The 21,960-nt window shown below is 43.3% G+C and overlaps 1 protein-coding gene across 5 annotated transcripts in view; it reads right to left on the bottom strand.

Annotated features, from left to right (window-relative positions):
• Positions 1 to 5,390: 5,390 nt before the first annotated feature.
• The window catches only part of LOC110157751 (MICAL-like protein 2), a 33,607-nt gene continuing 17,037 nt past the window's right edge, over positions 5,391 to 21,960 (bottom strand). For 3 of the 5 annotated variants that reach the window (XM_055158729.1, XM_055158728.1, XM_055158733.1), the window contains 12 exons: positions 21,007 to 21,851; positions 20,307 to 20,514; positions 19,703 to 19,932; positions 18,482 to 18,554; positions 16,427 to 16,560; positions 15,742 to 15,797; positions 15,260 to 15,383; positions 12,991 to 13,093; positions 12,766 to 12,839; positions 12,309 to 12,423; positions 11,057 to 11,103; positions 5,391 to 6,697 (listed from right to left, as the gene is read on the bottom strand). In XM_055158729.1, coding sequence (XP_055014704.1) covers positions 6,639 to 6,697; positions 11,057 to 11,103; positions 12,309 to 12,423; positions 12,766 to 12,839; positions 12,991 to 13,093; positions 15,260 to 15,383; positions 15,742 to 15,797; positions 16,427 to 16,560; positions 18,482 to 18,554; positions 19,703 to 19,932; positions 20,307 to 20,514; positions 21,007 to 21,851 — 2,068 coding nt within the window. In that variant the 3' untranslated portion in view covers positions 5,391 to 6,638. The remainder of the gene's footprint in view (positions 6,698 to 11,056; positions 11,104 to 12,308; positions 12,424 to 12,765; positions 12,840 to 12,990; positions 13,094 to 15,259; positions 15,384 to 15,741; positions 15,798 to 16,426; positions 16,561 to 18,481; positions 18,555 to 19,702; positions 19,933 to 20,306; positions 20,515 to 21,006; positions 21,852 to 21,960) is intronic. The other 2 variants (XM_055158732.1, XM_055158730.1) reach the window with 2 other exon arrangements.

Consider the following 21,960-nt stretch of genomic DNA (forward strand, 5'->3'; position numbering starts at 1 on the left):
TGTGTGTGTGTGTGTGTGTGTGTGGGGGGGGGGGGGGGTGCGTGGGTGTGTATATATGCATGTGTGTGTGTGTGCATGTGTGTGTGTGTGCATGTGTGTGTGTGTGTGTGTGTGTGTGTGTGTGTGTGTGCATGTGTGTGTGTGTGTGTGTGTGTGTGTGTGTGTGTGTGTGTGTGTGTGTGTGTGTGTGTGTGTGTGTGTGTGTGTGGGTGTGTGTACATGTGTATTAAGTGAATTGACTAAATCACACTCAAGCAGAGGGCCCTGTCACACTTCTACACATGCTGCTCTTGAGTCTGGATCACATGACCACTACAGAAGTGTTGCTGCACTACATAGACCATGATCCTTTGCTCCTTTTCTCAACACAGTTCTCACTCAATCAAACATTTTGTTATTAAACATTTATGTCACTTGTTATAGTGTTGATATAGTATCTGGAGTAAGGAAGGGCATCTGACTTTATAATATTATTATAGCAGAGTATAAGTATAAGTATAAGTATAAGTATAAGTATAAGTATAAGTATAAGTACACAGGAGTGTACATTACACAGGCCTAGTGATGTGAATGTCAAACTCAGGCCTGGGGGCCAAATTTGGCCCATGATATATTTATATTTGGCCTGTGAGATCATTTCAAATCTGTATTAAAGCTGCCCACCGGATACAGACAGACTATAGAGACATGATTTATTTAAAATGTTGTTATTATTTTATATTCTGCTTGTTCTGGATTCAGTGTTTAAGCAAAATTATTATTAAACATTTGTTTGAATAAGAAAAGGTTTAACATTATGTATCTTGAAAGAAGAGAAAACATGCAGATGTTGTTGAAAATTTTCAATAAATATTTAGTTTGACCCACGACTTAGTTTTTAATTTTGGCCTTTGTGAATTTGAGTTTGACATTCCTGATTTAAAATGTACAAAACATTTTAAAATATATATTTGTAATTGATTTTATTTTATTTATTTATTTTTTGTTTACATTTTGTATTAATGTATAGGCTGAATTTTAGTGTCTGTTTTTTATTTTTATTTTTAAAGATAAAGGTAAGTCTCATTATTTTGTTTTATTATTTTAAAGTAAATGTAAAATAAAAAGACGTGTACACATCCAGACACACAAACCTTCTGTACACTGTTCTGACTCTAGTCTGACTGTAGCTCCAAGGACCGGATTGTTCAGACGCCCGAGGCCTCGGGACCGGACTGGGGCCGGACTGGGGCCGGACTGGGGCCGGACTGGGGCCGGACTGGGGCCGGACTGGGGCCGGACTGGGGCCTCTGGGGTCACACCAGGTCTAAACCAGGACTAACCCACATTTAATCTAAGACTAAACTTAGACTTAAATTTAGACAAACTGTATTGATCCACAAGGGAAATGATCTGAAAGTCCTAGATGAGACCTGGAATAGTCCTGTTATAGTCCTGGTTTAGACCTGGTTTAGTCCTGGTTTAGACCTGGTTTAGACCTGGTTTAGACCTGGTTTAGACCTGGACCTGGTTTAGACCTGGTTTAGACCTGGTTTACCTGGTTTAGACCTGGTTTAGACCTGGTTTAGTCCTGGTTTAGACCTGGTTTAGACCTGGTTTAGACCTGGTTTAGACCTGGTTTACCTGGTTTTTAGTCCTGGTTTAGACCTGGTTTAGTCCCTGGTTTAGAGTCCTGGTTTAGACCTGGTTTAGACCTGGTTTTACCTGGTTTACCTGGTTTAGACCTGTTTGTTTAGACCTGGTTTAGACCTGGACCTGGTTTAGACCTGGTTTAGACCTGGTTTAGACCTGGTTTAGACCTGGTTTAGTCCTGGTTTAGACCTGGTGGTACTCAAAACCAGTCGGGTCTGTGTTAAAGTGTGAAAGTTTTTGTTCTGTTCCAGTTAAAACCAGAGATCTGAAATGACAAAAACAAAAACTCACGTGTGACTTAAAGCGACGCTTTTCAGTTTGGATCCTTTACAGCCAAGAATATATGTCTGAAAAAAGAATTCTATTTTGGCCAATAATTATTTCAACAGATCTTCCTTTGTTTTGGGCATAGACGGCTCAAAAAGTCACACCAAAAATCCATTTATGAAAACTTTAAAATGTGAATTTGTTGTGAGAAAAACATTTTTTGTGTATATTTGGTTGAACATTTAATTAAATAAATGAAGATCTGATGGTGTAAAATAATGATCAAACTGAGGGCTTGTCATGCTAGAATTTAGTTCATATATCAGTTCAAATACACAACAGTTCAGATAAAAAAATTTGCTTCAGAATTTTATGTTTTCATCAAATTTTAAACACAAAAGACAACCACATTACAATATGAATGATATGAGAATCTATATACAGATAAAAGCTGTCTGAATTTGTATATTTTTATCAGCAAATTCTCTGTTAAATAACTTTTTTTTTCTTTATAACTTTCACTTATGTATTTATTTATTTATTTTTTGTTTTATTTACTTTATTTTATTTACCTTGAGAGTGCCCAAAGCCCAGACACCACATAAAACACCGTGTTCATTGTTAAAATCCACCGTTATTTGCAGAAACGCACGGAGAGAGCGCGTGCCTCGTGCAGGTAGAGCCCCCTGCTGGTCACATGTGGTAACGTGTGTGGAGTGAAAAGAGTATTTGTGAAAGAAATCAAACAAAAGTGTAAAAAAAACCTTAAATCATGACTCGAGCACCATCAGTTTGTGGTTTATGCAGAACAAAGTCATAATATCAGTTAAAATGCAGCTGATGGGTTAAAATGGGTCTCATATTATCCTGGTTTAGTCCTGGTCTAGTCTCTGGTTTAGTCTTTGGTTTAGTCCTGGTTTAGTCCTGGTCTAGTCTCTGGTTTAGTCCTGGTTTAGTTCTGGTTTAGTCCTGGTTTAGTCCTGGTTTAGTCCTGTTTCAGTCCTGGATTAGTCCTGGTCTAGTCTTTGGTTTAGTCCTGGTTTAGTAATGGTCTAGTCTCTGGTTTAGTTCTGGTTTAGTCCTGGTTTAGTCCTGGTTTAGTCCTGGTCTAGTCTCTGGTTTAGTCCTGGTTTAGTCCTGTTTCAGTCCTGGTTTAGTCCTGGTCTAGTCTTTGGTTTAGTCCTGGTTTAGTCCTGGTCTAGTCTCTGGTTTAGTCCTGGTTTAGTCCTGGTCTAGTCCTGGTCTAGTCTCTGGTTTAGTCCTGGTATAGTCCTGGTCTAGTCTCTGGTTTAGTCCTGGTTTAGTCCTGGTTTAGTCCTGGTATAGTCCTGGTCTAGTCTCTGGTTTAGTCCTGGTATAGTCCTGGTCTAGTCTCTGGTTTAGTCCTGGTCTAGTCTCTGGTTTAGTCCTGGTTTAGTCCTGGTCTAGTCTCTGGTTTAGTCCTGGTTTAGTCCTGGTTTAGTCCTGGTCTAGTCTCTGGTTTAGTCCTGGTATAGTCCTGGTCTAGTCTCTGGTTTAGTCCTGGTTTAGTCCTGGTTTAGTCCTGGTATAGTCCTGGTCTAGTCTCTGGTTTAGTCCTGGTATAGTCCTGGTCTAGTCTCTGGTTTAGTCCTGGTTTAGTCCTCTTTTCATTTCCTTTTGATAAGTGTACTCTATAAATTTGAGTATGGGTCAGTCCATATGAAATCAGCTGTCCTCCCGCTATGAGCCATCTCAGATTTGGCTGAAAAAAATATAAAAATTTCTAAAATCACCAAATGAAAGAATCTCAAATTTCAGCTCAATCCCTTGAGTTGTTCCTGAGTTATGGCCTGTTGAAATTTTGGGGCCATGCTCACCTTAATTTATAAACATGTCTGAGAGACCAGAACTTCATAAAAAACAGAGCTAGGAAGATGAACATTTTAATTATTGTAGATTCTTGGTCATAGATTCTGAATTTGTCAAATATTAGGTATCTTTATTATTAAAAATCTCACATTTGATTGCCACTATTTTATTTTATTTATTTATTTTATTTTTTTCAATTTTTGAGGTCCAATATCTATTTACTCCAAGCAGATATTTACAAACTAACTGCTGAACCTGAATATTTGAGAGAATGACCATTTCTGACACAAATCTCACACTTTTCTGAGCTTTCATGTGGATGGTGTAGAGTCCCAAATCTGGTCACAGACCAAATGTGATCTTTTTGGCCCCTTCTTTGGAGCCTGACTTCCCCATGTGGCACAGTTAGATGTAGATCAAATTTTTACCAGAGAAACTTTGGCATATTCTGATTAGTTTAAAGTAATAAAAACATCTACTATTAACTTCTTTCATTTCAAAAGGGATTTTTGAAAATGAATTCTCACGGGTCATTTTTGGTGGAGCTTAGGCACTTTTCCACCTGCAGAAAGGTTCAATTACCTTTAATAGACTTAAACATTATTTGCTTGTTATAAGGGAAGACAGTTGGAGATTATTTGTGGTTCATTGTTTGTGATGGTTTTGGTGGCACAGTAAAAGGCTCGGCTGCAAGGACCAGTCTTCAGACAACTGACAACAATCAAATATTGACCTCATTCCAGATGTTTGAGTGAGCCTCACAAAACATAAAGAATGTAAAGTTTTTCTTTACAAGCTCTAAAGACATTACAAACCATGAACTTACTTCCAAACTAGAAGAGCTACAGCAAGACAAAGACTGTGAATGGTACTAGATCACACCACAGTTTCATTCTGGTGTCAAATGGTAAATTAGAAATGAGAATATCTCAAGATCATTTATGAAATGTCAGTTTCTGAAAATACAAAATGAGATTGTGCAGATTTGTCTCTGTACCAGCAGGTCAATATATGCATGTATTTATGACATCAGGTGGTTCATTGGGAATATTTCAGAGTGTTCAGATGAACATGGTGATGTCTGTGTGAGATTCATGAATGGAGACGACAGAACCCTCATGTGTCCTCCTGAACATCCACAGAACCATGTTGGGTCCCATTTCAGAACAGAATCTGTTGTATTAAAGTACCAGAAGTTCAGAGAAGAAGAGCACGAAATTATCTCCTTGACACTGCAGATTATGACAGGATCCAAACATGATTTCTGAAGTTCATTAGTAGTTAGGAACACTTAGTGTGCAAGATACAAATACACATGATCTACATGCAGGTGGCAAAGAGACCAGAATGGGCAGATTTTTCCAGTATGTTGGTATTTTCCACTGGTCTTTTTTCACACTGAATTTTCCAAATGTAATTTCTAGCAAAATGTAATTTTTTGAACAAAAACCAGATGACTGTATTTTGGTAACTTCTGTGTCAGTGTCAATTTTTTCCTTGTTAATGTTACTGCCTTCTTGTAATATTTTTGTGCAAAAATAATACATATATGGTGATACTGAAAGCCATGGTTATAGAACCAGAGACTTTGTGAAATTTTTTCAGCCAAATCTGAGATGAAAACAGATCTCTGCGTTTCTAATGGATTTCACACAAACAGATTTTATTGTGAAAACTTTTAATATTTTTGCATAATTTACAAATATTATCAAAAGTCAGACACACAGATCATACATTCAAATCATATTCCTCCACCACTCAGATCCAATATGGACCACGGCGGCACCATCCATTAAAAATACTGCATGTGGCAAATCCAAAAACGTCTCAAAGGTTCTGTAGTGCTGCTTTAACAGTAAGAGCAAAGGAGTACAGTATAAGTGCGTGAAAGTGTGCAGTGACCTGACTCAGCTGCCTCGTGTCACAGAGGAGGACACGGTTTCTCAAACTGTGGGCCACTGCCGTTCATTGGCTCATTTAGAGAGTTTAGACACGTTTGTCCTCATGTCGAGCTACTAACAAGCAGTGTTTAGACCAGGTTTAGTCCTTGTCCTGGTCCCTAGTCTAGTCCCTGGTCTAGTCCCTGGTCTAGTCCCTGGTCTAGTCCCTGGTCTAGTCCCTGGTCTAGTCCCCGGTTTAGTCCTTTGTCTAATCCCTGGTTTAGTCCCTAGTTTAGTCCCTAGTTTAGTCCCTAGTCTAGTTCCTGGTTTAGTTCTAGTCTCGTCCCCGTCTCGTCCCCGGTCTCGTCCCCGGTCTCGTCCCCGGTCTCGTCCCGGTCTCGTCCCCGGTCTCGTCCCCGGTCTCGTCCCCGGTCTCGTCCCGATCTCGTCCCGATCTCGTCCTGATCTCGTCCTGATCTCGTCCCCGGTCTCGTCCACAGGTCCTAGCTGGACGTGTGTAGGACGTGTGTAGGACGTGTGTAGGACGTGTGTAGGACGTGTGTAGGACGTGTGTAGGACGTGTGTAGGACGTGTGTAGGACGTGTGTAGTGTTCATCTGATCTCGGTCGTGGTGATGATGAAAGCTCAAAGTTATTGCACATTAAACTGGACACATGTGATGTTTTGATCCACGTCAGCTCAGGCTCATTTCACATTTCAGAAACGTCAAATGGATTCATTAAAAAAGAAGAACCCAAACTTAGTCTAAGGCTCTGGTCCAAAGAGAGAGCTGATGCCAAGCCCGGGTCACACAAGGAGAACCAACAGGAGCACCCAAAGGAGTTCAAAGTGTCCTTTCAGCTTCCATAGAGCACCCAAAGGATCACCTGTAGGATCACCCGTAGGACCACCCATAGGACCACCCGTAGGAGCACCTGTAGGAGCACCCGTAGGAACACCTGTAGAAGCACCCGTAGGAGCACCTGTAGGATCACCCGTAGGAACACCTGTAGGAGCACCCATAGGAGCTCATTTGTCCTTGCCGAAGAGTCGGGATAAAAAGGACTTCTTCTTTTCCTTCTTCAGGTCTGCACACACAAACAGAAAACATGTACTACATGAGGCATGTTACTGTGGTTACTGTATGTGAACTCGTGTCCCCTCACACACATTAGACAGTATGACAAATACTTGAACTTGAACAACGCTATTGTCAGTATCATTTCATATTGTAATAATAATACAACACACATGTAGCTTCTTCAGTATGAGTCCAGCATGAGTCCAGTATGAGTCCAGCATGAGTCCAGCATGAGTCCAGCATGAGTCCAGCATGAGTCCAGCATGAGTCCAGTATGAGTCCAGTATGAGTCCAGTATGAGTCCAGCATGAGTCCAGCATGAGTCCAGCATGAGTCCAGCATGAGTCCAGCATGAGTCCAGCATGAGTCCAGCATGAGTCCAGTATGAGTCCAGTATGAGACCAGTATGAGACCAGTATGAGACCAGTATGAGACCAGTATGAGACCAGTATGAGTCCAGTATGAGACCAGTATGAGACCAGTATGAGTCTAGTCCAAGTTCAGTCCTCATTTAATTGTGGTCTGGTCGCTGTTGATCAATCCTGTTTTAGTCCGTGTTTAGTCCCAGTTTTTGGCTCTAGTTCCTTAACTAGTTCCTTAGTTTAGTCCTAGTTTAGTTCTACTTTAGCCCTAGTTGGGTCCATGTTCTGTCCTCGCTAAGTCCTGGTTAAATCTGGTTTAGTCCTGGTTTAGTCCTGTCTAAATCCTGGTTTTATCCTGACTGACTTGGACTCCTAGTTAATATTCTGGCCACAGTCCAGAGCAGTGCTTTCAGTTTAAAAGGGTCTGTTTTATTAAGAGGTCCCTCATCTTCTGCTAGTGTCACTTCAGCATTTTAAATGGTCAAATCAAAGCGTGCTGACCGGACTAACTTTGCAAACATTTGAATGTGCGCCTCCACAAACAGCCCAAAGCTGGCGGTGGTGGAGCGGGCGGGGTCAGGGGTCAGCGCTGTCAGAGCACGCTCTCCATTAGCTAAAAGCACAGCACAGTTGTTGTGTCCACTCTCAGTCAAGTATGTTAAAAACACTGGACACTGCAGAGATGAGCACGAGAATCACACTGACGCTCCAATGGAGAGACACAAATGCCAACCTGCTATTCAGAGGAGAGTGGGCACTACTCAAACAGAAACAGTATTATGCAGCATTCAAATCATCGGTATTTACTTCACAAATGGTTCATTTGATCTGAATCATTCTAAATCATGTCATTGCCGTGGTTTCTGAATATATATTATCATATATATCTTAATCATATAATCTGTAAGCCAGTCCCTGCAGGAGTCTAAAGAGTGGGATTTGACTTCTGTGGGGTATTAACTGCAAACCATAACATATGTAGATCACCATGTGACCTTTAATCTTTCTGAAAATGCTACAGTCTCAAAAAACAACATATTAACAAGTCTAAGTATTGTTATTGATAAGTTTCACGATGTTTTTTTGAGTTCCCATCATGTTGCTCTGTGCAGAGGGCGATCAAAACACATCAAGGGTGGCTCCAACTAATGAAACGACCACACATCACATCAGGTTTGTCAAGTTGTTGTGTACAGTTTTGTATCATGTTTTTGTATTTTTATGGAAAACTGTTGTGTGGAAGCATGGCTAACGTAGGCTTGTGGGTGGAGCCTTGTACAGGCTTGTACTGCTAACTGTATGGAGGGTTTAAATAGTACCCCAGAGAGAGTCAAACATGCATGGATGACATGTAAACCTTTTCATACATGTTTTTGATGAGGGAACAACATTATAACGTGGTAGAAAGCTCCAAGAAGTTGATTTAGCATAATATCCTATATTTGATATTCTAGTGCTGTGTCTCTTTTGTGTCCACTCCAGGTCAGTCATCTTCTCTTCAGGCACTTATGGTTTAATCTCTTCTGGTTAAATCACTTTAAACCAGGGACACAGGAATTAGCCCCAAAGGCAGAGGGCCCAAAGCACCCAGAAGAAACCAACCCAGACTCTGGGAAAACATGTCAACTTCCACCCAGAACCCCCTTACTGTGAGGAGTGAGTGCTAACTACTCTGTCACTGTGCCTCTGAAGGAGTCCTGTAGAATGTCCCTGGTCTTAGTGCAGCAGTGGTTCAGGTGAAGGAGTGTGAGTAGAGTATGTGTGAGGAGAGTGTGTGAGGTGTGTGTGGAGAGTGTGTGGAGTGTGTGTGTGAGGAGTGTGTGTGTTGAGAGTGTGTGAAGAGGGTGTGGAGAGTGTGTGTCTGGAGAGTGTGTGAGGAGTGTGTGGAGAGTGTGTGTGGAGAGTGTGTGTGGAGAGTGTGTGTGGAGAGTGTGTGAGGAGTGTGTGTGGAGTGTGTGTGGAGTGTGTGTGGAATGTGTGAGGAGAGTGTGAGGAGTGTGTGTGAAGAGTGTGTGGAGTGTGTGTGAGGAGTGTGTGGGAAGAGTGTGTGGGAAGAGTGTGTGTGGAGTGTGTGTGTGAGGAGTGTGCGTAAGGAGTGTGTGGGAAGAGTGTGTGTGGAGTGTGTGTGAGGAGTGTGTGGAGTGTGCGTAAGGAGTGTGTGTGTGGAGTGTGTGTGTGTGAGGAGTGTGTGGGAAGAGTGTGTGTGGAGTGTGTGTGTGAGGAGTGTGTGGAGTGTGCGTAAGGAGTGTGTGTGTGGAGTGTGTGTGTGTGAGGAGTGTGTGGGAAGAGTGTGTGTGGAGTGTGTGTGTGAGGAGTGTGTGGGAAGAGTGTGTGTGGAGTGTGTGTGTGAGGAGTGTGTGGAGTGTGTGTGTGTGGAGTGTGCGTAAGGAGTGTGTGGGAAGAGTGTGTGTGGAGTGTGTGTGTGTGGAGTGTGCGTAAGGAGTGTGTGGGAAGAGTGTGTGTGGAGTGTGCGTAAGGAGTGTGTGGGAAGAGTGTGTGTGGAGTGTGTGTGTGTGGAGTGTGTGTGTGTGGAGTGTGCGTAAGGAGTGTGTGGGAAGAGTGTGTGTGGAGTGTGTGTGTGAGGAGTGTGTGGAGTGTGCGTAAGGAGTGTGTGTGTGGAGTGTGTGTGTGTGTGAGGAGTGTGTGGGAAGAGTGTGTGTGGAGTGTGCGTAAGGAGTGTGTGGGAAGAGTGTGTGTGGAGTGTGTGTGTGAGGAGTGTGTGGGAAGAGTGTGTGTGTGAGGAGTGTGTGGAGTGTGTGTGTGGAGTGTGCGTAAGGAGTGTGTGGGAAGAGTGTGTGTGGAGTGTGCGTAAGGAGTGTGTGGGAAGAGTGTGTGTGGAGTGTGTGTGTGAGGAGTGTGTGGAGTGTGTGTGTGTGGAGTGTGCGTAAGGAGTGTGTGGGAAGAGTGTGTGTGGAGTGTGTGTGTGAGGAGTGTGTGGAGTGTGTGTGTGTGGAGTGTGCGTAAGGAGTGTGTGGGAAGAGTGTGTGGGAAGAGTGTGTGTGGAGTGTGCGTAAGGAGTGTGTGGGAAGAGTGTGTGTGGAGTGGTGTGTGTGTGTGAGGAGTGTGTGTGTGTGTGGAGTGTGCGTAAGGAGTGTGTGGGAAGAGTGTGTGTGGAGTGTGTGTGTGAGGAGTGTGTGGAGTGTGCGTAAGGAGTGTGTGTGTGGAGTGTGTGTGTGAGGAGTGTGTGGGAAGAGTGTGTGTGGAGTGTGTGTGTGAGGAGTGTGTGGAGTGTGTGTGTGGAGTGTGCGTAAGGAGTGTGTGGGAAGAGTGTGTGTGGTGTGTGCGTAAGGAGTGTGTGTGTGGAGTGTGTGTGTGAGGAGTGTGTGGGAAGAGTGTGTGTGGAGTGTGCGTAAGGAGTGTGTGGGAAGAGTGTGTGTGGAGTGTGTGTGTGTGAGGAGTGTGTGGGAAGAGTGTGTGTGTGAGGAGTGTGTGGAGTGTGTGTGTGTGGAGTGTGCGTAAGGAGTGTGTGGGAAGAGTGTGTGTGGAGTGTGCGTAAGGAGTGTGTGGGAAGAGTGTGTGTGGAGTGTGTGTGTGAGGAGTGTGTGGAGTGTGTGTGTGTGGAGTGTGCGTAAGGAGTGTGTGGGAAGAGTGTGTGTGGAGTGTGTGTGTGAGGAGTGTGTGGAGTGTGTGTGTGTGGAGTGTGCGTAAGGAGTGTGTGGGAAGAGTGTGTGTGGAGTGTGCGTAAGGAGTGTGTGGGAAGAGTGTGTGTGGAGTGTGTGTGTGAGGAGTGTGTGGAGTGTGCGTAAGGAGTGTGTGGGAAGAGTGTGTGTGGAGTGTGTGTGTGAGGAGTGTGTGGAGTGTGCGTAAGGAGTGTGTGGGAAGAGTGTGTGTGGAGTGTGTGTGTGAGGAGTGTGTGGAGTGTGTGTGTGGAGTGTGTGTGAGGAGAATGTGTTGAGTGTGTGTAGTGTGTGTGTGTGTGTGTGTGTGTGTGTGTGTGTGTGTGTGTGTGTGTGTGTGTGTGTGTGTGTGTGTGTGTGTGTGTGTGTGTGAAGCGGGAGACTCACTGAAGCTCTCCATCAGTTGGCTGAGCTGCTCGTCTTCCTCTTTCTCTCTGAAAACACAAAGCAGCACATGAGCTCACAACACACACTTTATGTGATTATCATGTACATGATCAGGTCATGTGCAGCAACAGTGCTGGAACATACTGTACTTAAGTACATTTTAAAGTGTATACTTTTTACTTTTACTTCACTACATTTTAGAGCAGGTTTTTCTACTTTCTACTTCACTACACTGTTGTAGTGTATATAAATATATCTACAAATAAAAGTATAGTAGCTGGAGGACACTTCCTTATATCTGCCTGAAGGGAGGAGCCAACTACACTGAAACTACTCTGAAACTAACACACACACTACAGTTTCTGTTTGTAGGATGGATCTATTAAACTGCACTAAGTGTGAACTGTGCCAGAGTCATACTAGCAGAATCATTCAGGCCCCTGGAGCTTTCACACCTCTGAGCACACAGACCATCACTTTTTTTTCCTATTCTTTGTTTTGATTTAGGTCAAGGATGGAGCTGTAAATAGGAGAGTTCTTTCCTAACAAAACAGCCTCTTTAATTCCCCTCAACCCTGTTCTTTTCTCTGGCTCAGATCTGTATCTCACTATACTCAAAGAAGAGGCCCAAGGCTTTTAGATGGAGATGTACAACAGGCTGAGGTCCTTTTAGATGGAGATGTACGACAGACTGAGGTCCTTTTAGATGGAGATGTACGACAGGCTGAGGTCCTTTTAGATGGAGATGTACGACAGGCTGAGGTCCTTTTAGATGGAGATGTACGACAGACTGAGGTCCTTTTAGATGGAGATGTACGACAGGCTGAGGTCCTTTTAGATGGAGATGTACGACAGACTGAGGTCCTTTTAGATGGAGATGTACGACAGACTGAGGTCCACTGCTGCTCTCTCGTCTGTGTTGGTTCATCCTCTTGTGAAGTGTCTGTTTAGTTTCTCCAGTGCAGCGTTCACTGCAGTCTTCACTACACTGAATGGAGTAGAGCACACTGTTTGTGGCTCGGTGTTTTGTCGTTTGGGTGGACCAGTTTCTGTCTTAAAGTGTTTGCAGGTTTGAAATAGTCTGGGATCTCATGTCTGAAAATCCTCTATAGTTTTTCTGAAACATGAGCCATGTAAGGAATAGTTACATCCTTTCTCCCTGATTCTGATCCTCTGCTTCCCTGTTTTTCAGCTTTCTTAGATCTACTGAAGGCCTGGACCCTGAAAAGCTCTGACCCAGAGGAGCTCTGACCTGAGGCGGTCCTCATCCAGTCCCTCCACGATCTCATTTCTGTTGTTGACGATCTCCACCAGCTTCTTCATGAGCTCCTCCTCTCTGCGCCGCTCCCATGAGGTCTTCAGGTGATCTAAGAGAGAAAGTCCCACATGCTTATGACCAACCACATGTCTAAGCCACGCCCTCCATGATCAAGCCAAGCCCTTATGTTTATTTAGATTTAGACAAACTCAAATCATTTCCCTTGTGCATCAGTAAAGTTTGTGTAAACCTTAAACCACATGTCCACCTGCTCAAACCACACCCCACATGCTCTGACAAACTCAACTTGCCTCACAGGGCTTATCAAAAGTGTTGATTTAACCAACAGAAAGTTAGAAAGTCAAACTGAATACCGGTCTACGCCTCTGCTCAGACTCCGCCCCTGGAGCTCAGACTCCGCCCCTCCCGTTGCCCTGGTGACAGATCTGACCTGGTTTGTTGAAGAGTCTGCGCAGTTCCTCTTCCACTGTGGGCTGCTCCTCCTCCAGCTCCTGAGTCCTCCCTCTGAACACAAACACGCACATTCAGATCTCTTCTCAGACTAACCCTCTTTAACCAAGTTTCTGCTCGTCTTTAAAGGACTTAAGTCCATGTTACAGTGATAAAACACACTTCAGTTCCCCGTCTCCACAGGGTTGGTGTGTGTGGCACTCACATGTAGACGAGCTCAGACTCACGGCGCATGGCCACCTGCTTGTTCCTGATCAGAGTGAACCAGTCCACCATCAGCTCGTTCATCACACTCTCGTCCTCTCCGTCTGACGCACACACACACAAAAAAAAACTTTTAGCACTTCTTTAGTCAAAAGAGAAAGACTTTCTAGAAACAGATCATGTGTAATGTCCTTCACACACAACCCACTTTCAACACACTGTTGTTGACATGTACAGATGTTTGCCATTCTCCTCTGGTTGTGTGTATGTTGTGTGTACTCTCCTCTGGTTGTGTGTATGTTGTGTGTACTCTCCTCTAGTTGTGTGTATGTTGTGTGTACTCTCCTCTGGTTGTGTGTATGTTGTGTGTACTCTCCTCTGGTTGTGTGTATGTTGTGTGTACTCTCCTCTGGTTGTGTGTATGTTGTGTGTACTCTCCTCTGGTTGTGTGTATGTTGTGTGTACTCTCCTCTGGTTGTGTGTATGTTGTGTGTATGTATTGCTTACTTTGTGTACTTCTCTGTTGTGTATTTTGTACTTTGTGTACTCTCTGGTTGTTTACTGTATACTTTGTGTACTGTGGTTATGTACAGTGTACTTTGTGTACTCTCTGGTCGTGTATTATGTACTTTGTGTACTCTCTGGTTGTGTACAGTGTACTTTGTGTACTCTCTGGTTGTGTATTATGTACTTTGTGTACTCTCTGGTCGTGTATTATGTACTTTGTGTACTCTCTGGTTGTGTATTGTGTACTTTGTGTACTCTCTGGTTGTGTATTGTGTACTTTGTGTACTCTCTGGTTGTGTATTGTGTACTTTGTGTACTGTGGTTGTGTAGTGTGTACTTTGTGTACTGTGGTTGTGTAGTGTGTACTTTGTGTACTGTGGTTGTGTATTGTGTACTTTGTGTACTGTGGTTGTGTAGTGTGTACTTTGTGTACTTTGTGTACTGTGGTGGTGTAGTGTGTACTTTGTGTACTGTGGTCATGTATTGTGTACTTTGTGTACTTTGTGTGCTTTGTGTACTGTGGTTGTGTAGTGTGTATTTTGTGTACTGTGGTGGTGTAGTGTGTACTTTGTGTACTTTGTGCACTGTGGTCATGTATTGTGTACTTTGTGTACTTTGTGTACTGTGGTTGTGTAGTGTGTATTTTGTGTACTGTGGTTGTGTAGTGTGTACTTTGTGTAATTTGTGTACTGTGGTTGTGTAGTGTGTACTTTGTGTACTTTGTGTACTGTGGTTGTGTAGTGTGTACTTTGTGTACTTTGTGTACTGTGGTTGTGTAGTGTGTACTTTGTGTATTGTGGTTGTGTAGTGTGTACTTTGTGTACTGTGGTTGTGTAGTGTGTACTTTGTGTACTGTGGTTGTGTAGTGTGTACTTTGTGTACTTTGTGTACTGTGGTTGTGTAGTGTGTACTTTGTGTACTTTGTGTACTGTGGTTGTGTAGTGTGTACTTTGTGTACTGTGGTTGTGTAGTGTGTACTTTGTGTACTTTGTGTACTGTGGTTGTGTAGTGTGTACTTTGTGTACTTTGTGTACTGTGGTTGTGTAGTGTGTACTTTGTGTACTGTGTTGTGTGTAGTGTGTGTACTTTGTGTACTGTGGTTGTGTAGTGTGTACTTTGTGTACTGTGGTTGTGTAGTGTGTACTTTGTGTACTTTGTGTACTGTGGTTGTGTAGTGTGTACTTTGTGTACTTGTGTGTACTGTGGTTGTGTAGTGTGTACTTTGTGTACTTGTGTGTGTGTTGTGTAGTGTGTACTTTGTGTACTGTGGTTGTGTAGTGTGTACTTTTGTGTGTACTGTGGTTGTGTAGTGTGTACTTTGTGTACTTTGTGTACTGTGGTTGTGTAGTGTGTACTTTGTGTACTTTGTGTACTGTGGTTGTGTAGTGTGTACTTTGTGTACTTTGTGTACTTTGTGTACTTTGTGTACTGTGGTTGTGTAGTGTGTACTTTGTGTACTTTGTGTACTGTGTGTGTGTGTGTAGTGTGTACTTTGTGTACTGTGGTTGTGTAGTGTGTACTTTGTGTACTGTGGTTGTGTAGTGTGTGTGTACTTTGTGTACTTTGTGTACTGTGGTTGTGTAGTGTGTGTGTACTTTGTGTACTGTGGTGTGTGTGTACTTGTGTACTTTGTGTACTGTGGTTGTGTTGTGTACTTTTGTACTTTGTGTACTGTGTACTGTTGTGTAGTGTGTACTTTGTGTACTTTGTGTACTTTGTGTACTTTGTGTACTTTGTGTACTGTGGTTGTGTAGTGTACTTACTCTCCTCACTGGTCCTCAGTTTGAGCTCCAGTTCCACTCCGGTCTTCTCCAGTTCGTTGAGACTGTCCTCGATGTGCTGCAGCTCCTTCAGGATGTCGTCTGGGGGGATGTAGTCTGCTCTGGTCTGAACACCACATGAACACAGATTTAAGAGGAGCAGCAGAAGGACTCTCAGTCACAGCAGAGAAAACAAACACGAACATGTCTCTACTCACTGTGACCACAGCAAACACCAGCTTTTCAAAAGTACTTTTCAAAACACAACCTGTTCTTTCTGAACCTGAGCTCCTTCAAACGGCACATTACTGTTCTGGACCACGTTATGTTGATGCTAACAGCACAAATACAAGTACAGAGGCCTGTGGTCTGTGTGTTTGGAATGGGACACTCGCGCTACGCTCACATCCAGCATCAAAATATAAAGCTCCAGGTGTCATAGATGAGGACTTGTGTGTGACGCGAGCAGAGGACTGTGGACATACCTTGCGTCTGTTGGAGAGCTCCGGGGCTGTGGGCTGTGTGGGAACATAGCTGAAGCCTGCACACAAAGGACACACACATGATACACAGAGGGGTCACATGGTTGTATGGTTCAAATGTTTCACTAAATGTTAAAATGCAGATGTCTGGTTTGTGAATGTGTTATTAAAGACTCTATATTACACACAACCGACTCTTGTGAACTTAAAGCCCTGTCAGAATGTTGTTGCCTGCTCAAAAAAACACCTTGAGTTGTGTTTTGTTTCATTTACGTATGGTTCAGTAATCCTTTATTATTAGTCTGTGTACATCTCCAAAGTTCAAAATGCTCTGTTCCACCTTGTGATGTCATGAAGCAGTAGGGTTGATTGAACAGCTCCTTTTACCTTTAGTTCAGTGAGATTGACAATTCCAGAGCTGAAATCATCCAAATGATTTTAGTGAAGGTGTGTGGAGTGGAGGACTCCCTGTATTACTAAATGACATCACAAGGTGGGACAGTTGTGTTTTCAGTTTGAGAGAAGAATTCAGAGTGCGCAGGGTTTGTGTGTTACACATGTGTGAATGAAACAAAACACAACTCCAGCTGTGTTTGTGCTGAGAACAAAATAGATCAGAAAATAGTCTAATATGGGTCTTTTAAGTCTGAACTGCCCAAAGCGCCCTGTCCCCTGGTCCCTGCAGTACCTTTGTGAGGTGGGGGCATGGCAGAGGTGCCGGGGGCGGGGCCTCTGGGTCCGGGTCTGGTCGGGTCTGTGGACTGGGACAGACCAGAGCCGTTGGTCCAGGGTTTGAGAGAGGACTGAGAGGACGAGGACGCGCTGGAGAAACACACAAGGGGAAACTTTGAGAATTCAACCTGAGCATTAACATCTTATGGTTAAAGAGGAGGTATTAGATCATTCAAGTATGTTTGAGTCATCTAGTGATCTCTCCTGGGCACTATTTGAATCCTGCTTATGGTTAGCTGTCTGTGCAACATTCAACCCACGAGTCTACACTGCAAAAAAGCCTGGCCCAAATGTAAACACCTGAGTCTATCAGAAAATGACTTAAAAGTAGTGAAATGATCTGTCCATGTAGAAAGATCATTTTACTTTACAAGTTATCTTAAAATAAACTACCTCTAGACCAGAATGAAGCAGTCTCTGGTCAGTGTTCATGGGCTGGAAATAAGTTTATGGATACTATGTTTGAGATAAACTGACTTAAAACCAGTTCATGATGAGTGTTCATGGCCTGAGAATAAGTTCTTAGATGCCAAATTCTAGATAAAATACTTTAAATTCTGCAAAAGTTTAGATCAGGCATGTCCAAACTATGGCCCGTGGGCTAAATGCAGCCGCCAGACAATTTTTTCTTGGCCCTGAGGCTTCCAGGTGAATTGGCCCAAATTACCTTACATCAATTAAAAATGACATTTTTACTGCAACTTCTTTGAAAATCTACCTTGATAAAAACTAATATTTAATATTTAGTGTGTGGTTTTAAGGATCTTATCATGAAAAAAGACTAGTAGCTCATTCTAATGTGTTAAACATGCACATATTTCAATTATTCCCTGTACTGAGCACCAGTCTACGGCCCTCGATCGGCCCTCTGCTTCATCTGTGTTTAGATATGTGGCCCTTGATGAAAACAGTTTGGACACCCCTGGTTTAGATAAACATACTTAAATCAAGTTTATGATTGATGAAAACAATCAAAGGTTACATAGTGATGTAAATCTGTTTTGTGTTACAGTAAATCCACCACAGAAGAGTAAAAGCTCCACTCTGAAAACTATGATGTTTACAGCTGATTTTGAACAACGCTCACTTGAATATAAGGTTCAGAAATGTCCCATCACTGTAATATTATGGGGGCCTTGTTGTGACTGGTTGTTCGGGGTCATGTGGGGACAGGGTCTGTGCACTGACATATGTCTCCGTCCACACCACCGGGCCCCTGGGAGCCTCGGGGCTGTGGGACATTTGGACGAGCAGCGGGGACAAGCTCCTGGGGGACGGGCTTCAGATAGCTTCAGGGCTTATTAAAGCAGACACATTATGGTGGGTGATTTTGGAGTTCGTTTTGGAATTTAAGTTTAATAGTTTTAAAAAGATGTCAGTGCCCTCTGCTGGTCACAGTGGGGAGTGAATCATGTTAGAAAAGGAGCTGATGTGACAGATCATTTAAAAGAAACTCTGTGCAGGAGTTTGCATTTTAAATTCTATAACCATGACACACATGTGTCCCCAGATATGAGGGAAACATCTTCTAATTTTTACTACTAACCAATGTCATGCTGATTTATTCTTAATTATAAACCCCAGAGACGATAGGACAGGACAGAGGACAGGCATAGTGTGACCAGACAACCCTATTTACCCAGGACAGTCCCAGTTTTGAGCCCTGTGTCCCCTGTCCCAGCAGATCTATCTAAAACCACTGATTTGTCCCAGTTTTATATAAGAAATGTCTCTGGTGTCCCTATTTTTGACCAATTTGATCCCTGTCAACAGTAAAGAGAGACATAAATTGTCATTTGTTTAGGTAAAATAAAGAAAAGCTGCTTAAAAATAACAAAACCACAAAGAAAATGTGACTATACTGATTCACATTAGTGCTGAGTGCCGTTTTCCTTAATTATGCACTCGTTTCACAATTTTATTCTAACCAACCAAAGCAAACCAGGGAAGTCCTAGTTTTTTATTTTGGAAATCTGGTCCCCCTGGACAGTGGACAGAACAGGAGACAGACCTGGGCTCTGTGGACTCTTTGGACACAGGTTTGAGGTGGGTTCTCCAGTCAGACGGGGACTCTTTGTGTGGACCTGTGGACGAGGACAGACAGAGTTATTCTGGGCCTGGGCAGGTCATCATGTTTGACTGAAGAGAACTGTTCTGAATGAAGCTCCACAGCCTCTGTCTGTCAACACGAGTGGAGCAGACACACTGGATGTTTTATTATTATTATTTTTAATCCAATCAAAATCAAATGAAATAAATAAATGTGATCAGTCAATATGAAGAAAAGAAATAATGAGTTATTTCTGTCATTTTGCCTTAATTTATTCACATTTCAAGCTATTTTAATTTATACTTGCACATACTGATACTGAAATGTTTGAACTTAAACCAGAAACAAACACTATGTTCATTACTGCACGTACAGTGTTTGAATAGCACTCTCTAGCATTGACTGTTTTTAACTGGCAGCTTTCTGATCAAAAATAACACTTCAATTTCAAGTACTATGTGACATCACACAGGTCTGCCCTGCTTACAGTCATGTGGCTGCGCAGGCGAAGTTTTAAGTGTGGATACCTGTTAGACCAATCACACTCTTGCTCATTTGTTCAAAATCAGAAACCTGGCCATAATCAGGGCAGTCCTGTGTAATGTCACATAGTACTTGAAAATCACAGCACTCACTGGCTTTGACAAGAAAACTGCAAATACAGGGTGTCCCAAAAACTTTGACATCATTTCGCAGGCTGATAATTTTGGCAATTCTTGTTGAAATAACCTCAAAATTTCACAGAATGTTTAGAAACAAATCAAGATTTTATATTTAATGTTTTATTTTTGTTCTGTTTTCAGGTTGAGCCGTTCACTCCCAAAGAGAAGTCATTTTGCTTCTTGGAATCTGCTGCACACGTTCTGTATGTAATCCCTTAGTCCTGCATAAGCAGCCTTCCTCTTTACATTTTTGGTATGAAGACTGAATTTATTTGCCAGTTGGTGATTTTTTTTTCCCAATGTTGCATTGAAGCTGCACAGTCTTGGGTGTGTGTGCAGCAGATTCCAAGACACAAAATGTTTCGATACATTCTGTAAAAATTTGAGGTTATTTCAACAAGAATTGCCAATGTTATTGTACTGTGAAATGATGTGAAAGTTTTTGGCACACCCTGTTTTTCTAGTTTACACTGAAATTGCCATTAAAAGGTTAATTTAGTGTAAAAACAAATGTACGAGCCTGAAGGAGGTGGGGAGGTGTTCCTTGGTTTAGGAGCCCCTCTGAAGTCTGAGGGTGTGCTCTTGTCAGCCGGGGTGCTCCTCTCAGCCGGAGTGCTCTTGGGGTCCAGGGACGAGCTGGTGGTCAGGTCCGACAGCAGGGCGGGGTTGGCCCGCAGCCGGACCCTCCCCCTGACCCCCTCCCCTTCCTTCTTCGGGGCCTCTGAGCTGGGTCTGTGGAGAGAGACAGCTCTGGAATCACACGAGCAAATGACAAATGTCCTCAGTAAAAACGATCGCATCAGACTGTTCATTTCAATCCACAGTATGGTTTTAAACATATCTCATTTCCATTTATAATATTAAGAGTCGTTTTTAATGCATCATTTAAACAGAACTAGTTCATTTAAACTCTTTGCAGTGGTCCAAACTTATTCCTCAGTTTCCAGTAGGAAGAGTGGAGAGCATACAGTGGTCTCCTGTTGTTTCAAGGAGCTAAGGACAAATGTCACTCTATTGCATGAAAAAAAAAACTCAGGTCCACCCCAGGTCCACCCCAGGTCCACCCATGTCATTCTGTGGAACATTCCAAGCCACACCCCCTAAATGACCCTGGAGGAACTCACTTGGTTTTGCTGGTGCTCCAGGCTGGCGTGTTGTTGTTCTCCTCAGTCAGTTTCTTGGAGATGATGGCTACAGCCGACGCCTTGGCCTCTCTCAGATCCTTCTCGTTCTTCTTCTCGCCCACCTGGACCACCACCGTGACGGAGTGTGTGGCTGTCTGCTCCTCCTTCTGCCCACCGAACACCACCGCAGGCTGGTTCCTACCTGGGGCTGTCCAAAGTACGAAAAACAAATCAAACAAAACATAACTCCAGGCATTTTTTTATATAACATGGCTTAAAACTCACAAGAGCCCATTTTGCATAATATTGAACCTCTAAACTATCGATACCAGCCATAGATACAGAACAGTAGATCTTGTGTTCAGCCTCTCTGGTCTAAGGTAAAGGATTTAACAGTATCAGTGAGTGAAGATGCTGGACTTTTGTGCTGAATACAAATGTGCAAACAAGTGGAATAAAAAGACGAAAGAGCAGGAATAACATTTCAAAAGTAAGATTTTATTTTGTAGGTCTATGATACTAAATACCACGACTAAACCAGGACTGAACCAGGACTAATCCAGGAGGACTGAACCAGGACTAAACCAGGACTAAACCAGGACTGAACCAGGAGGACTAAAATAGGACTAAACAAGTAGAAGAGCACATAGACTAGACACCCATGGACCATGGACATGGATTGGGACAACACTGGTCCTACCTCCTTTCTCCTCTCTATTGCCTTCTGCATCATTAGATTGGAAGAACTTGAGTTTGGCCTGGAGATTTTTGGAGGCGATGGAGGTCCTAGGCGTAGGAGTCGGAGCTGTAGACTCCGTGGTGATCATAGATTCTGTTTTTGGGTCCAATTTGGAGATGCTGGCTGGAGTAGATGGAGAAAAGCGGGATGGGAAAACACTAGTGGTTTTCGTGGAGGTTGCTGGTTGTGGAGAAGATGACTTACTGGAGATGTTTATTCTAGAAGCTTCTGTGGTCCTTGGAGGAGATCTAGAAGGGGTGCTAAATTTTGACAAGGGGGCAAGAGCAGAGTTAGTGGGCCGTGGAGAAGATGATCTACTGGGGATGTTTATTTTAGAAACTTCTGAGGTCCTCGGAGGAGATCTAGAAGGCGTGCTAAATTTTGAGGAGGGGGCAAGAGCAGAGTTAGTGGGCCTTGGAGAAGATGATCTACTGGAGATGTTTATTCTAGAAGTTTCTGTGGTCTTTGGGGGAGATATAGATGGAGTGCTAAATTTGGAAGAGTAGACAGGTGCAGGGTCAGCAGGCCGTGGAGGAGATGAGGTACTGGAGATGTTGGTTGTAGACGGTGCGGAGGTCCTTGGAGGAAGAATAGAAGGAGAGGCCAATTTGGAGGAGGCAGGAGCAGAGGGAGCAGGCTGTGGGTGTGATGTGCTGGAGGAGACACTAGAGGGAGTGCTGGGTTTGTGCGACAGCCAGGAGGGAACAGGTCTCAAGCCGGTCTTCACGGGGTCTGGGTCAGGAGCTGGTCTGGATAAAGAGGAGTTTTTGGGCAGGTCTGTACTGAAGGCACTTCCAGTTAGAGTTCTGAGGAAAAAAATTAAATAAAAAATCAAACGGGATGCACTGTAGTTTTAGTGATATGTGGCCTATATTTTTAAACTGGCTCCTTTCAGAAAACTAGACACATTATTGA

This window comes from Boleophthalmus pectinirostris, unplaced genomic scaffold, assembly GCF_026225935.1.
Source record: "Boleophthalmus pectinirostris isolate CB_2022bp ecotype Guang Dong unplaced genomic scaffold, ASM2622593v1 HiC_scaffold_22, whole genome shotgun sequence".
Lineage (NCBI taxonomy): Eukaryota > Metazoa > Chordata > Actinopteri > Gobiiformes > Gobiidae > Boleophthalmus > Boleophthalmus pectinirostris.